Source organism: Mizuhopecten yessoensis, unplaced genomic scaffold (assembly GCF_002113885.1).
Source record: "Mizuhopecten yessoensis strain PY_sf001 unplaced genomic scaffold, ASM211388v2 scaffold7547, whole genome shotgun sequence".
Taxonomy (NCBI): Eukaryota; Metazoa; Mollusca; class Bivalvia; order Pectinida; family Pectinidae; genus Mizuhopecten; species Mizuhopecten yessoensis.
In genome coordinates, this window is record NW_018407102.1 from 497,671 (window position 1) to 514,338 (window position 16,668).

Below are 16,668 nucleotides of genomic sequence, written 5' to 3' on the forward strand. Positions count from 1 at the left end.
AATTATTTCCTTGACAATTTGAAAGATATTTCCTCAATTGTCCAAACTATAAAGGTTTTTTAATCGATACGTCTTAAACGAACGCATACGTGTGGTTGAAACTCCACTTAATTCAGCTACTATTACTCCATTGTTTCTCACGGATTCTACATTGCAAGACGTCGTTTCTCGAAGACCTGTATACTGCAGTTACCGATATTAACATATTCTGACCCTCCCCATCGGGAACGATCTCTTAATACTACTTTCTGGCGAAGAAGATATTTCCTATCCAGACAACTTTAAACAATGTTCAGTTCTTCGGTGATGGGGCTGGGGGATAAGAGTACAAAATATTAATTTGAAAAATTGCGATATGATAGCCTCGTTATTTTTTTAGATATGACATTTTCCGAGGCTGCTATGATGCTCTCCGTGTAACTTGTTTCACTTTAGGTTCCGATCACAGGGACCTGATAATTTGTTACAGCTATATTTTGACCTAAACTAAGGTGTTCAGAGTACTTTTACATGTTTGAGGGGTTTAGATCGACTTTCGGTAAAAATGACAATCCCCAATGCAATCGCAACTTCTCGGCCAATTCCGGCTAGGCGCGGCTAGCCGGAATTGGACGAGAAGTTTAGATTGCCCCCAATGATCATATATTTTTTACCGAAGTCGACCTAAACCCCTAAAACATGTAAAATTACTCTGAACATCTTAGTTTAGGTCCAAATACAGGTGTAACAAATTATCAGGTCCCTGTGGTTCAGATCACATGAAGATCTCGCTGGCTTCCCTGGCACTTTTTGCATGATTGTAGCATTCTTCAATAGCGCTGTCCCAATACATCGGAAAACCGGCAATACACCAGCATGCCGTACCGTATCGCAATGCAAGAGATACAATTTTGGGCCTGTATCCCTTGGATTTTATGTAGGATGGGTGGTCAATAAATATACATGATTTATTTAATTATTAATATCTAAAACATAAACAGAAAATGATTAAAGCAAAGTTGAAAATGTTCATTTCACAAGCTAAATTGTAGTTATCTCCCCTGCACTGGATTGTTATGACAGAATATATGTAATGTTTGTAAATAAGTTTGGAAAGGACTTAAATAGGCCTAGCCTGATGTCCAATCCAATTGACATATATAAAGTCAATAAAATCTGATGAAATGAAAAGAGATAACATTTCGAACACGGGTATACCAATATTACAAACATGTTAGTAGTAGTGGTAAATATGTCTGTTGTGAAATAATTGACCCATTGTTGCTTCCACCAGTGGTAATTACCGTAGAGCGGCGGACTGTGAAGCTTGGTTAATAGGTAGGAGGGGAAATAACTCCTGTTTCCATACCGTAAAATTCAGAATTTATGTCACTCTATTTACAGTCTAGAAGGAAACAACATAAAACTTTCTTATTTTAAATGGCAGTTGGGAATAAAGAAACAACATTAAGTCAAAATATAACAATAACAAGGTTATGCTATTTCATTTTTATTGTTATTCTTGTAAAAGAAATAACAATTGTCTTTTAGAACAGTATTTTTCAAATCTGTTCTATCATGGTCAAATGCATTCATATACAAATGTACTGGTATAGAAATTAATTTTAAAGACAAATGAATTACATGAAAATCAGTTACATAGCATTATTTTTATGTATCTAAAAACAGTTAAAACTATATTCATTTACATAAATGTACATTGAAAAGCAAATGTTTCATTATTTCATTGACAGCTAATTTCTAGAAATGCTACCTTTGTGTGAAAGGCAACAGTAATGCCATACATGACATGCAGAATTGACATCACTTGCTCAATGTAGAATTGGAAAGGTCACTATCATGTTTATTCACAATAATACCTAGATACTAAATACACATTCCCCTCTCCCACTCAGCACTTTTTCAATTATTTCTATTACTAAACTTGCTGTATTGCTGTTTTTCAACAGGAAAAGGAGAGAAAATTGTCCTTGCCCCCTGTGTGTATACTGAAAATGTACAGCAAGTATGCAGAAATCACATTAAAACTATCTAGATATATTAACAAAACCTTTGCTTGTCTCTTACTATTTGATGAATTAGTTTCATGCAAAATAAAATGCTTTTTCATATAAAAATAATTAATTTTACCCAACAACTGGCTATAAGTAGAAAACTCATGTCTGTAGTCTCTCGTTTACACAGCAACAGTTTTTTCACTTTGCTATTCAAATCGGAGTTTAATCAAGATTAAGTCTCCTTTGTTTGTAAGTCAGGCAACTATTCACTTCTAGCCACAATAAGTTATCTGTGTAAATGGGACACATTGTATAATCAGTGACTTGAAAGATATCTTCACACATGGTCAAGATCCTGTCTAGCTGTTCATTCAGGCAAACCACACCTCATCCAGGCTAGGAGAATCTAGGACTGTCCTGTCGATCAGAAGGTGTAAACAGGTTACTGTGTACCATCTATAGGGTCTTTTTGCTGACAGAGTTCTTAAATTCATAAGTCTAACTTCATGCAGATTAAACCCTATGGTCTTGTGCCTTTCAGAGTTCTGTAATACTCATGACCATCTGGGCTTCCACCAATAGTTTTAAAACCACTGTCACTGGTCTTGTTTCCTCCATGTGTAATATAAAAGTCTAATGTCAATGCTGTGTCATTGGGCATTTATACTGAGAAAAGCAAGGTGACCTTTTGGACATTTGTTAGCATAATGGCCTTTTTCTCCACACTGAAACAACAAAAATACAGGACAAAATTACACATTATTTTTTCTCAAAAAAGTCCAAAGCAAAAATTAAAAACAAAAATTATAATCATGTAATCTTGGATTATTCTAAGATTTATATACATAATGAATTAATTTACAAACATTTCAATATTATGATAATATTCGGTCCATCAGCTCATATTAAAACCTTGGAATAATCTGGCTTTATTTCAAAACTGCATAGAGAAATGGATTTGAAATATCTGTCAATCTTACATTGGTAGATTTTAAGTTAACCTTACAATAACACAACACCAGAAGTTATTCCTCTTACCTTACTTAGGGAACCAGAGTAGTGTCAACACCAACTTTGTTATTAAATTAGATAAAGAACTCTGTCAAATATTTTTACAATTTTATAATCTTTCTCATTTTGGTTCCTTTAAACATAAGAGGCAAATTACTCACCTGTCAGACCCATTTTGAAGATATTATGAAAGCTATTATAATGCCTATTTCATCTTTTCATTAATTTCATTAATGTAAAATTGGAGAAAAGCTTTGTATACAAAACATAAAACTTACTTTGAAACAAGTGACTTGATCAAGGGGTCGTCTGGGGTCACCGCCTTCCCCTCGCTCTGTGTGACCATGGGAATCTGATTGCTGTGTCTGTACATTGATGGGTCTGCCGATCGGGGATGAGTGAAGCATAGATGGCTGTGGAACAAATCGATACAAATGTTTAGCGTGAAACAACATTATTCATAAAAGCACAACCAAACACAAGACATGGATTTCACGTTGGCACTTGATTTAAAGTAATTTTTCATTTAGAAGACTCAACATGCTGTTGTTACAAAATAAGGAAAATATGAAAAAACAGGATTTTTTCTTTCAATCAAACCTCTAACGATCTGTCAATGAAAACATCATCATGTACGGAACATCAAGCGATGTCAAATGACTTGTCAATGCAAAACTACAGGTCAGTAAATAGGAAACGACAAACTAGTAGACCTTGTATTTAATATGGAAAACTATCTACAGATTAGCCTAACTCAGCCAAGGAAACAAGAATTCCACTGAGGTAGATGTCACTGGACTCCTCTAATGGCCATGTTGATTTTAAGATATGGGTCAAAATCAAACTTCAGGAGGTAACTACAAATAACCAACAGGTAACTGGTAGGACACTGGGCTTGTGACCGAAAGGTTTCAATTCACGTCACGACACTGTGTTGTATCTTTGAACAAGATACTTTACACTGCTTGTTCCTGTCTACTCAGCTGTAAATGAGTACGTGGTTGGGCAGGGCAAGAATTGTAGAATGCTAGCTGTGAGAGCTAAAATGGCAGCACCGGCTGTAAGCTCCCCAGGGAGTTGAGAAAGATCTTGGCTGGTTGCAAAGGCCCTATATAACCAGGGAACCTCTTTGAGACGGCCTACGAACTAGGTTGTGATAAAGCGGAATATAAGAACCTTGAATTATTATTTAATATNTCTTTGAGACGGCCTACAAACTAGGTTGTGATAAAGCGGAATATAAGAACCTTGAATTATTATTTAATATATTTATTATATGTATAAAGTTTTACAAAAAGCAATGCAGTCTTTTAAAAGCTATTGCAAGGATGATACATGTGACACAAATGGGATGATCCCTATGATACCTTTGTTGTGCAGGTGACACAAATGGGATGATCCCTATGATACCTTTGTTGCGCAGGTGACACAACAACAAAATATGACTCCAGTGGAATGATCCCTAATGTCACCATTGTTTTACAGGTAACACAACAAAAATATAGTTGGACTTTTCAATGGAAAACTGTACAGTTTAGCATGGCTTGTAAATTTGAGTGTTGCTCACCTTTCCATCGCCACTCTTGCCTTTGGGACAGCTGATGGCCTTGTGGCCAGTCTCACCACACATGTGACATACAATGGTGGCCTTTTTGGCTTGTGTTGTTGGATCATATGTAGGCAGGTCGAAGTTTGGACTAGAATGAAATGTATTTTACAGATTTTAAACAGAATTATAGAGTTTTCCATTTGTTAAAGGAAAATTAAAGGCATACCAGGAATATTTTTTCTATACATTTCAGTGTATAGTTAAACACAGGAAAGAGAAAAAAAATACGGGTTTTTTTTTCGTTTGTTTTAAAATATGCAAAATAAATGAAAATCACATTTTCTTTACCTGTGAAAATACTTACTGCATAAATTTACACTTTGGTCCATCTAAACAGAAGCCTTGTAGGTAACACTGACACAATACTCGGCGGACATGTCTGTTTTTGCACTTTGGACCTGTAGAATATCAATAGCTCAAATTAATTAAGCTTCATAACAAAAATGGTACATATTGTAAGGGAAAAATCAATCACTTAACAATTGACTAATGTTTAAATATCAATTGTTTCATGTAGTGCCAAACAATATGTTTGTTACATGTATATAAGTTTCATGAATACCTTAACACTATTTTATAATGTTTAAATAGCGTTGGTTTCATGTTGTGCCAAACAATGTTTGTTACATGTATATAAGTTTCATGAATACCTTAACACTATTTTATAATGTTTAAATATCGTTGGTTTCATGTAGTGCCAAACAATATGATTGTTACATGTATATAAGTTTCATGAATACCTTAACACTATTTTATNCTGCGAAAGTGTGGAGCCACCTTAATGCATTCTCATCGTATTATTATTATTGTTATAGAGTCATAACATCCATAAGCTTTCAACAGGTCATTTACCACTTATCTGGACNCTATTTTATAACTTATCGGTTTCCTTCCTATAGTGAACAATACAGATGGTATACTATGGACACTAAAACACTTAAGTACACCACCTGGTTAAGCTTAAATACTGAGTCTGACTGGACTATTTATACATAAGTACACCATGAACTGATAGTCTGTTTCTTTCTATAGTACACTATCCAATTTTTGGTCCTTAACAGTTATCATCTTTAATCACAATTATCACACGCTGAACCCTATATACAAACAACAAAATACAGTAAGGTTTTTTCAGGTCTTTTTCATATGTAGTTAATAAGCAATTTTATAATTACCTGATGTAAAAAAACTATTACATTATGTACCTGTATATCCTTCAGTTAAAGACACAATAGTGAGTCACACTGGGTGTTATATGGAGCCCTCACCCGTGACTTAGGCACTATTCCATACCTAACAACACAATGAATACCTTAACAACACCATTCTGCCTTAAATAGCAGGAACTGATAAAAGTTAAACAGATTCCAGACTCACCATGTCTACAGAATCCACGATCATACCATGGACAATCTTTGATTTTAGCTGAGGGATCTATATGTAGAAACGGGCATTCCTTGTTATTGCATTCACCTGCAATGGAAAAGAAATACACCAATCTTACAGTGGATGATCTTTAAATAAGATGACCTAAAATTACAGGAACACTGCAACAAAGTCTATACAACAAAATATTGATTATGTACAGTTGTAGCAGTGACTCCCATGACAGGTAAAATTTTCAGCTGCACAAATACAATCTATGTTTTATTTTTTTCTATCAGCTCAAATTTACACTTTTACATTCCTTTAAACCTTGACATTGTTTTAAAGTTTTTCCTTATATTCACTCTCTAAAGTCATTGAGTAGGTTGGCATCTTCATATCATCTTTTCTTATTTTTCACCTCTTGTTATATCTCCTTACAGCAACAGTTTACTCTCTTTATCAATGTTTACCAGTGTCTAAATTTATACTGATTAGTCCACCAATCTTGTGTATTTCCAGCATTTCATTTGTAACTAAAAAGGCTCCCATATATAATACACCCTAACTTAAAATTGTCTGAACATGTTTCTTATACATTTAACCACAAACTTTGAGATGCACTTACCAAATATAAACAAACACTTACCAAATTTGGAGAAAAAGTAGCATTCAGGCATTTTTGATAAATCATATTCGTGCAGAAACTCGCAGTCATCTCCCTTCTTGCAGAGTCCTCTGAGCCAATGTTTACACACCACAGTTCTGTCACCTTTGATGTGCCGGTATGGACATGCTGTGCCCTTGCTGCAGATGTTGCTCAGGTAAAATGTACAAATGGCTGAACCAGACTCTGATGAGATAGAAGTATAACATTACCTTCATGTACAAGTATAAATGTATGCTCTTTACAAAACATTGTTAAAAGTATAGCTTGATGTTAACAGTATAAACTGACATGTTAAATGTTTGGAAACTAAGTGGACGACACCTTTGACTACTTCGTTGAGAACTGATGCTTTGGATGGTTATCACTATGGTGCAGTCATTTGGTTTTCTTCATAAGTGTTATAATGCCAGGAACCATATGTTTAAATTTGCACTACAATGCATGAAATATAGAATAAATATGGACAAATAGTGAATTCTTTGACATTGTGCTATTTTTTGAAGAAAAAAAGTGCTAAGTTATCATTATATTCATTTTTCTCCAACATGTTCTTCATTTCTATAACAATGGTTTGGACTAATGTAATCTAAAAAGATGTGAATAAAATAATCCTGACCAATAAAGATAGGTTTTGTTTCCAAGTTTTTTGCAAGACAGAAAAAGTGTTGTTTCCTTCTTTATATGCACCCCACTATATATTCTTCTGCTTTACAATTACTTAACCGAACATAAACGATTACGATAAAAATAAAATTTAAGTTATGCTTCGTGAAATGTTTCAAGAGTCATTGTTGTTTCTTTTTGATCGACCGGTCGGTAAACAACTACTGCGTTACATGATACGTACTATCCATCCCAGGGAACGGCAGAGGCTGTGACCCAAGTTGCTGTTCCAAAGCCATTTCAATGTCAAACCTCATGTGAGTAACTGAAGCTACAATTTCCTGCATCTTGATATATATTTTGATTTATAAACAGTTTCTCCTTTTCTCGTGGATTCCTTGAGCGCCTTACTGATATTGACTGCAATATAAATCTGGGTTAATAACACGCTCAATAGTAATCCTAATGCACGACAAAGATATATCTAGAATGCTAGAGCCTGTATTCATGAGACCGTTTTCATGCTCAAACATGATTTCCGTGCTCAAGCTGATTTTTTGGGTAATTTTATCACTGGCACAAGAAACTGGCTTGAGCACAGAATTTGAGTTTGAGCATGAGATCGGTTTCATGAATACTGGAGAGACAGAAAGCTATTCATAAGGTCGATTTGATTCAAATTACTGTCAAAATGTAATAGAATGGTTTAAATTAAACCAGGTGAAAGCAAACCCTGATACATTCCAGGCCATTTGTGTAGGGGAAACGTTCGGTAGATGCTAGATATTGTTCCTGACATGCAGTGTTGTCAAACTTTTAGGTGACAACTTGACTTTGATTCATTTTTAAACTTTGAAGCTCTTGTAGGAAAGCCTCAAGGCAATTCTAAAGCGAACTGGGAGTTTTTTAACCAAACAAGTTAGACTTGTAATTTATAATTCTTTAATTGTTTCAAATTTTAACTACTGTCCTTTAGTCTGACACACTTGTTCCTTGAAGAGTGTCAGCAAGTCAGAAAAGATACGACAAAGAGCTTTAAGGTTTATGCATAATGATCACAACTCATCCTCCAGACACTTACAGTATTACAAACAGCGACAGGCTTCGTGTAAGGCGTCTGAAGGAAATGGGTTGTGAGGTTTTTAAAATCATAAACAAAATTTCTCCTGAATATATTCACAATTTGTAAATATTAGATGTCTAATTATGACATCAGGAAAGAAAATACTACAGAGGTGCCCAGGGTCAACAATGTGAAGTATGGACGTAAATCGTTTGCTCTTGAGGCCGCCCGGGTATGGAACAGTCTCCCAAATGACTTCCGAAAAGTTGAAAACTTCAAAGAATTCAGGAGGCTGGCTCATTCCTGGGATGGCCCCATCTGCCTTTGCAATATCTGCAAAGAGTGATACTTCATACTGTGCCTTGGTTACCTCTGCCACCTGGCATTTTGGATTGTGTGATACTTTTATTGTCTTATTTCATTTCTTATATGTTTTAATTCTATTCTATATTTTTGCAGCATCTTATTTGTTTTTTAATTCCATTTATTCTAAAATGTTTTTGTTTACAAAACTTTATTAATTTTGTTCATTGATTTCGGTATCATTTTTGAATTCACACTATAATAGTGTATATTCTGTCAATTTTTATTCTTTGCTATATTAGCATTGTATGTATATTCCACTTCATAGTGTTTTAATCCTAAGTCCTAAGTAATTCTTGTTTGATATACAAGTATTCATTCTTAACTATGTCTTTTATCTACTTATTCTGAATACTATACTTATCTGTGATCACATTTAATGCTTTTCATATATTAACACTATTTTTATATATTTTTGTTTCAAAAGGGTCATATTCCGGGGGCGTTTGTAGGTAGGGGACTCCAAATCACCTATTAGAAACCTGGGATATGGATACTTTCTTTTTCTGTGATAATTATTACTGCTTTTTATTAATATGTGATTATCTCCCTTTACTTGTAATATAATATGTTATTGTTATTTTACAAATGTTTGTCACAATAATAGCTCTCAAGAGCTAATGTTCCTTGTTAACCTGTATGCGACGTTAAATAAAGATTCTTGTATCTTGTATCTTGTATCTTATATTCCGTAAACGTTTCCAATGTGTTTTTACCGAACATTTTGACGAGCATGCCCGATTGGTAGAGGGGCGGACAGGGAAGATGGGAACTCTGATTCGATCCCCGATGGAAGCACACTGCTCTCGATTTAAAAAGTTGTCACATTTACTGAAGTTGTTGAATCAGATTCATTATTACAGCGACTTTTTATGTATATATTTCTAAAGATTCATCTCTTTTTGGAACAAGTTTGGCAAACTTTAAAGTATTTTATCTTGACTCTCTCATGCAGTGTGTAACATTTAGAAGATGAGAAATCAAAAATGAAACGTCAACATCAGGGGCGTATTCGTTTTAAAGTATTTATTATTTTAAAGTTTGTCTGTTTTAAAATGTAAAATTTCAGGTAAAAATACTGACGGACCTGAAAAGTCAAGGCTCGCCTAAAAGCAGTATCAGATTAATAGGTCTGACCTTATTTCATAAACGATCAACTCTGGTCCAACCGGTTCAACCGTCTGGATCGCGTTAAACGAAAGCGGTCCAAGATATATCCAAACCATGTAGTATATTTATTATTATGAGAAAGTTGTCAATGCTACCAATAGAGCACATGTGCACAATAAAAAATGTTGATGTCATTTCAATACTTGATAAAACTCCTACTGAACATTATAATTAACATAAAAGTTTCGTAAAATAGTTCTTGGAACTGGAAAATAGGCTGTCAGCATGAAGGACAGAATTAGGACAATATCCAATGGATTGCTATAACAATGCACAAGGTTTTTGCTATTTATGTAATTTACAAAATGATACAAATAATCTTGTAAAGCAAGCCTTTCAAGTAAACAAACACGGTTTACATACATTGATCAAATTAAAAATATCAATGATATATCATTCAATTATAGGCATGACTTGTTATGCTAAAAATAAGTCAGAAGGAAAGGTTTGATAAAATCTTTAATCCATAAGAAAATTTGAAACAGAAATTTTGCTCAAAGGCATTTAATTTATTAACAAAATTGAGAATAAGTAACCATATTATTAAGATTGAAACAGGCAGAGCTGAAAAAACCTTGGTCACTAAGTTCATTTTTTGTAAGAACTGTAACACACTAGAAGACGAGGTTCATTTTTTTTCCATTGTACGAACAACTTTGACATTAGGAAATTATTTTCCGAAAGACATAAACATCATTAAATGACATACAAATCTTACAGAGGATACTAGCATCGAATGAAACAAAACTTTTGCGCGATTTAGGTATCTTCATCAAAATAATCTTCAGTGTGATGAAGTAGTTCAATTATTTGGTAGACGTAGAAAATATCTTTTTAACTGAGGAAGGAGTCCTTGTAAAGTGCTTAGTTAAATTTTATAGTTCTGATACGTTTGTTAATGTTGTGTTAATTTGCTGTTTGATCATTGATAATGTTACTCTCTTTGGATGCAAATCCATGAAAGCTGATTGAATTGTAATGAATTCTCATGAGCCTGGGGTCAATGCTACACAGCAATTAAATATCATAATTCGAAATTGTATCACTCGGATTCTCATGATCTAATTAATCTGAAAGGACATGGAAACCACATTTTCTTCAAGTCACATTAAGACATAATACATACATATTTCCCGTTATAATATAGGAATCCATCAGTTGTCGCTATTAGTTTGAGGTTAAATGTTAAAATGAAGGCCTATTAGACTATTGTATTGTGTATTAGCTTTAAGCATTGCGGCGCATACAGGCGTACCCAAAAAGGACATATTTTAAATAAGGTAACTAACCATTTCGGTAACTTGACCATATTGTAAGGCTTTCATACAAATGGACAACATATACTTGACTCGTGCTTATATATAAAACAGTCAGTTACTCACTTGAACTAAGGAGTGTGGGTCTGGGTTCTGTGTAAGTTTATATATTGTTCACTATTGCAGTTTCTTTGTATATTTGTTGTTTTTGTTATTTGCCTTCAAGTTACTCTTTAACTATAAATGAGCAATACAATTATTGAAATTGAAATTGTGATGATATAGTAAAACACATTATAAAATTCAAACTTCAAATTCAAAATTTTATTTGCACATTTGTAACTACAAAGTAGTTTGAAAATAGAAAAACACAGTGAAATACATACATAGACATGTACATGTAGAAAAGTCGCAAAGTGATTGCTTATATTTTTAATATACATTAACATGAACAAAATTAACATAGCTTCAAATAGAAAATTTTATTTAAACATTTTTAGCTGCAAAGTCCATACCTTATACTGTCTACTGTCAGCAAGCCCGCTCTCCTCAGTTCTAGAGACTGTTTAATAAATAAGCAAGAGTCCAGTATAAATTGGGATTTGTTTGTAGATAATATTAAGGTCAAATAATTGGTATCTAAGGTAACATTATTGTGATTAGGAATGCATTTTTGGAAATATTCTTTTCTGGCAGATTCATTTAGGGAACAGTGAAAAAGAAAAAAGAAGTGTACTTCATTTTCTAACACACCACATTTTTTACAGAGTCTCTGGTCTCTTGGTATACTTTTTACAATGACAATGACAAGTTTTTATTCTCCCAAACTGGTTACAGTGTAGAGAGTTATATACATATATACAGTTTACATATAAATCATGGTGTTAATGGCCAGTGTTAATTCGCTCAATTCTGTGCTTAAGGAATTTTATAAGTGAAATTAGTTCTTCATTATTGACATAATTAAATAATGTATTAAACTTTAAAGTACTAGGACTTTCAAAATAGTGTCGCGACATGAATTTTCTTCTGTTTTGCAGGATCTGGTGGTCATTACAATTAAATAAATAATGATATTCGTCTCCAATTTCATTTAGTTCACAAAAAAATACATTTCCCTTCTTCTCTTGTTAATCCATCTACCACATTCAATAGGAAATTTTACATTACAAATTCTAAATTTACAATAAACATTTGCTAGTCTTGGAGGGAGATCTAGCAGGTATTTTTCTAATACTAAGTCATTTTTAAAAATTCTGTAATTGGTCCCTTTAGGAGAATTGAAAACATCGCTTCTCCATTTATTAATGAATTTATCTTTTAGTGTATGGAAAACTGTATTTTTCAGCCATTGGGTACTTTGGAATTCTTGACTTTCAAATATATTTATTAAATTACATTCATGAAGGATATTTTTAATACAATTCAACCATTGAGCATTATAGTTTATAATCATTTTATACATTTTATTACTTAATTTATTAGGTATTGGTTCTAACAATTTGGCCCAAAATCCAATCATTCTAACTTTGATATTTATACTCAAGGAAATCTTCCTAATTCCCCATAAATCATGAAATTGGGTGTCGATGTTTTCACCTGAAGAATGTGTTTACAGAATTTCAAATGTAAACGTCCTAAAAGTTTGTAATCACAAAAAAAAGACAGACTTCACAACCATACAATATGACAGGCTTGATAGCTTTATCGAAAATATCTAATTTACAGTCAATTGATAGATTATGGTCTCTGCATTTAGCAATAGCACCATACATTGCTCCAAGGCCCTTATCATATAATTGTCTAATACTTAACTGCGTGAAACCATTTTGAGTAAAATGAACACCAAGATATTTGAAATTTTTCACAATTTCTACTTCATTTCTGTTTTAAGTAAAACGTATATTTTGGGATACTCTCCCTCTACCAAATATCATCACCTTTGTTTTATCGATATATACTTTAAGATGCCACAATTTTGAATAATCATAAAACACATTAAGTTGTTTTTGTAAATCTTCTGGGGTGTCTGCCAACAAAATAGTGTCGTCAGCGTATAACATTACATACAACTTGAGATATATGCGTAACTCATTCTCAAGTTTTCCCGCCAAATTTGATAGGCCTGTACAATCATTAGATTCTAAAAACATTTCAAGGTCATTTAGATACAATGAAAAGAAAAATGGAGAAAGATTTTCACCCTGCCTAATCCCGGAATTACAGGTGAAGATATCGGAGAATGTTCCATCTTTCATAACTTTAGCCTTAATTCCATTGTACATATTAACAATAACTTTAAAACATTTTCCATCTACATTATCTGTTATTAATTTGTTCCACAACCCTATTCTCCAGACACTGTCGAACGCTTCATACGGTTTTTGAATTGTTATGAAAGTTGAATTAAAGAGTATAAAGAAAATATATGATCTATAGTAGAATGTTGCCTTCGAAAACCTGCTTGGTTTTCGTATATTAAGTTCGACATTGTCTGCATACGTATTTAGACGCTCATTAATTACAACCGTAAATAGTTTACCTAGGCAACTGACCAGTGTGATTGGTCTATAGTTTTTAGCGTCATACATGCATATTACCTTTATTTTTAAACACGGGGATAATATTACCCATAAGCCATGCTTCTGGTACATTACCAGAATCAAGTATATAGTTAAACATTTTAACATATAATGGAAGCATTATGTCAGTAGTTGATTTGATATATTCATTACATACTGAATCATCACCAACAGCCTTATTAGATGTCAATCTATTGACACATTTCAAAATTTCACTTGGAGTAATTGGACCATTTATAAAGGTATTAGTTTAGACGCCTCATAGCTCGAGGTTGTGTTCACATAAGCGAAATGAAGTAAAAAAAAATCCTTAAATTACTACTGTTAATATTAAGGTATTTTTCAGGGACATACTCCATCTTTAAGTCTTTATACATGAATAATTTATTACTCTCGCTTAATTTTTTAGTTATATAATCTCAATTCCGTGCTATACTGTGGGGCGATATCTGTAACTTGACATTCTGTATTTGTCGGATATCCCCCGGGAAAAACTTGGGGCTTAGCATATCCAGGGACGTATATACTGTCCCTGGCATATCTCATCCGGGGATGTAATACCTAGAATATTTTTATGTAGAATTTCATGTTAGATTTTGTATTCTTATAAAAGAATCATATTTTACACGTAAATGACATAACAGTGTTGAATTAAACATTGTTCAATTTGTTGAACATTGTATGATATTGTGTGAATTACCGCAGTTTTTTTAATTTTAAATCTAATTCCGTGGTAAAAAAGAGCGATATTTTGAAGGTAAATGTGAAGTTCAATTAATAATGAAAAAAAACTTCAAATTGCCTTAGAATGAGGTTTCATTGATTATTAGGCCTAGGCCTACGCTTTTGAGAAACATTTGTTTTTGCCGCAAAATTTCGCGCCAGCCAGTCAGATTGCAACAAATCTTACTCGGACAAACGATTTCGTTGCACAGAGCTACGCTCAGTAACACAGCAAGCGTCCGTGTTACCTAAATCAAATTGAACCAAAACAAAATGGTGGCTTGAGTCTTCCGAATAGAATAATTTGATATAGTTAAGGTAAGTGTTATTTCACTGATTGAATAGCAATCATTCGATTTAAGTTTTCATCTGTCAGGATAAAGCAGACTGTTTGTGACTCGACGCGTTCTACTTGGTGTTAATTTCATACAGACATCGACGGTTTTATGATTAATATTGACGTTTGATACTTCATGAAAGCAAAAACAAAAACAGTTTTCACGTGTGGTTTAGGATCAAATCAAGTAGTTTGTTGATATTTCAATATTTTATATATTCTTAGTGATTCTCTAATGATTTAACAATGTTTATATCATATATTTGACAAGTCTAATATCATGAAATCACAAGCAAATCTATCAGTCTATCTACCAAGTGTCATTTATCCTAGGCTGTAACATAAATAAACCTATTTGAGCATATTTAATAACTTTAATCGGTGTCAAGTCGCTACATTTTAGTATACGTGTATATTTGTACTATACTAGATATTTTATTGAATACAATGTGATTATCAGTAGCATCTTGTTATAATTCTTTTTTTTTACCTGTTCATAGTCATACATTTGTATCTAAATTACATATATTCTCTCATTATTTCAGTGTATCAAAGGAAGAGAAGGACAGGATATTATATTATAAAGAATACAAAATTACAGTCATGGATCCTATATTTGTTGCGGTTGATACAGCATTGTTGCAGCACTTGGAATACGGAGACAATCTTAGACGATTAAGTGAATGTGATACAGGTTCAGCTTTGGAACTACAGGATGTGATATTGATGGAGATTCTTCAGGATATGTGTGTGTTTCAACATTACTACACAGGCGATGGAGCCATTAATACTTCTGTGTTAGATAGAGAGTCCTGGGAAACCCTAGATTTATCGACACTAAGCATTACCTTCGTGCCAAATGGTGCCTACATTTACGTAAACACTGGATGTGACGACCTCGGATCTACCGTGGAACACCAGCAGTTGGTGTCGGACGTTGACCAGTATGCTGGTTACATGGAAGAAATGTTTGTTGTTGGAAATGTGTTTGCTTTGGAAGCATCTGACCCAGCTCAAGACTGGATTAGTCAGCAAATGATTAAACCACACGTTAGAGTGTTACAGGACATGTTAAAATTCACGGATGTTCAAATAAAATTTGGATTGGAAAACCTTCGAAGAAGAGGTATGTTTTTAACAATGTTGTAGTAAGCATCTTGTACTGATTGTATGCACACCCTCAAAGTATCCTACCTATTATCCCCCTCAGTAAACCCCTCATCATTACATGTGTACCCCTCAGTAAACCCCTCACATTTCATGTGTACCCCTCAGTAAACCCCTCATCATTATATGTGTACCCCTCAGTAAACCCCTCATCATTACATGTATACTCCACTGTCCTCCTCATCCTGTACATGTATACCCCTCAGTACTCCTCATCCAGTACATGTACAGTACACTTCAGGTGATTTGGTACTGAAACCCCGCGCGGGCGACAGTCATCGCTCAGGCGAAGGGGATTAAAGCCCCACCGAGAAATCACCTGAGCAAAGTCGCGGGGGTCCGCCCACCCCGCGCGGATGAGCATATACCCCTCAGTATTCCTCATCCTGTACATGTATATACCCCTCAGTACTCCTCATCCTGTACATGTATATACCCCTCAGTCCCCCACATCGTGTACATGTATATACCCCTCAGTACTCCTCATCCTGTACATGTATACCCCTCAGTCCCCCACATCGTGTACATGTATACCCCTCAGTACTAGTACTCCTCATCCTGTACATGTATACCCCACTGTCCCCCTCATCCTGTACATGTAATAATAATAATAATATACAGCATTTATATAGCGCCCTATATAATTTGTAAAATTACTCTAAGGCGCTTTACAACATATGGATAATAGTAATGGTTATAATTGTGAAAACAAACAACAAAGGCTTGCAATCACTTTCATACATTTAACAAGC

General features: G+C 33.9%; 2 protein-coding genes across 3 annotated transcripts in view; one reads left to right on the forward strand and one right to left on the reverse strand.

The window, feature by feature from the left end:
* Positions 1-1,482: 1,482 nt before the first annotated feature.
* On the reverse strand, positions 1,483-7,670 carry LOC110453921 (cleavage and polyadenylation specificity factor subunit 4-like). Its single transcript, XM_021503164.1, has 7 exons — positions 7,500-7,670; positions 6,632-6,835; positions 5,995-6,090; positions 4,922-5,015; positions 4,576-4,705; positions 3,287-3,421; positions 1,483-2,722 (listed from the first exon to the last, which is right to left on the reverse strand). The coding sequence occupies exons 1-7, from the start codon at positions 7,600-7,602 to the stop codon at positions 2,648-2,650; spliced, it is 837 nt and encodes a 278-aa protein (XP_021358839.1). The 5' UTR covers positions 7,603-7,670; the 3' UTR covers positions 1,483-2,647.
* Positions 7,671-14,660: 6,990 nt separating this feature from the next.
* LOC110453918 (vicilin-like seed storage protein At2g18540) overlaps positions 14,661-16,668 on the forward strand; it is a 29,583-nt gene continuing 27,575 nt past the window's right edge. For both annotated transcript variants that reach the window (XM_021503153.1, XM_021503154.1), the window contains exons 1-2: positions 14,661-14,730; positions 15,295-15,875. In XM_021503153.1, coding sequence (XP_021358828.1) covers positions 15,353-15,875 — 523 coding nt within the window. In that variant the 5' untranslated portion in view covers positions 14,661-14,730; positions 15,295-15,352. The remainder of the gene's footprint in view (positions 14,731-15,294; positions 15,876-16,668) is intronic.

Coding starts and splice junctions, on each gene's coding strand:
- LOC110453921 (XM_021503164.1), bottom strand. CDS start 7,602: ATGCAGGAAATTGTAGCTTCAGTTACTCACATGAGGTTTGACATTGAA. Junction 6,091..6,631: donor CTACTTTTTCTCCAAATTTG/GTAAGTGTTTGT, acceptor TTTCCATTGCAG/GTGAATGCAATAACAAGGAA. Junction 5,016..5,994: donor TCGTGGATTCTGTAGACATG/GTGAGTCTGGAA, acceptor GATATTCTACAG/GTCCAAAGTGCAAAAACAGA.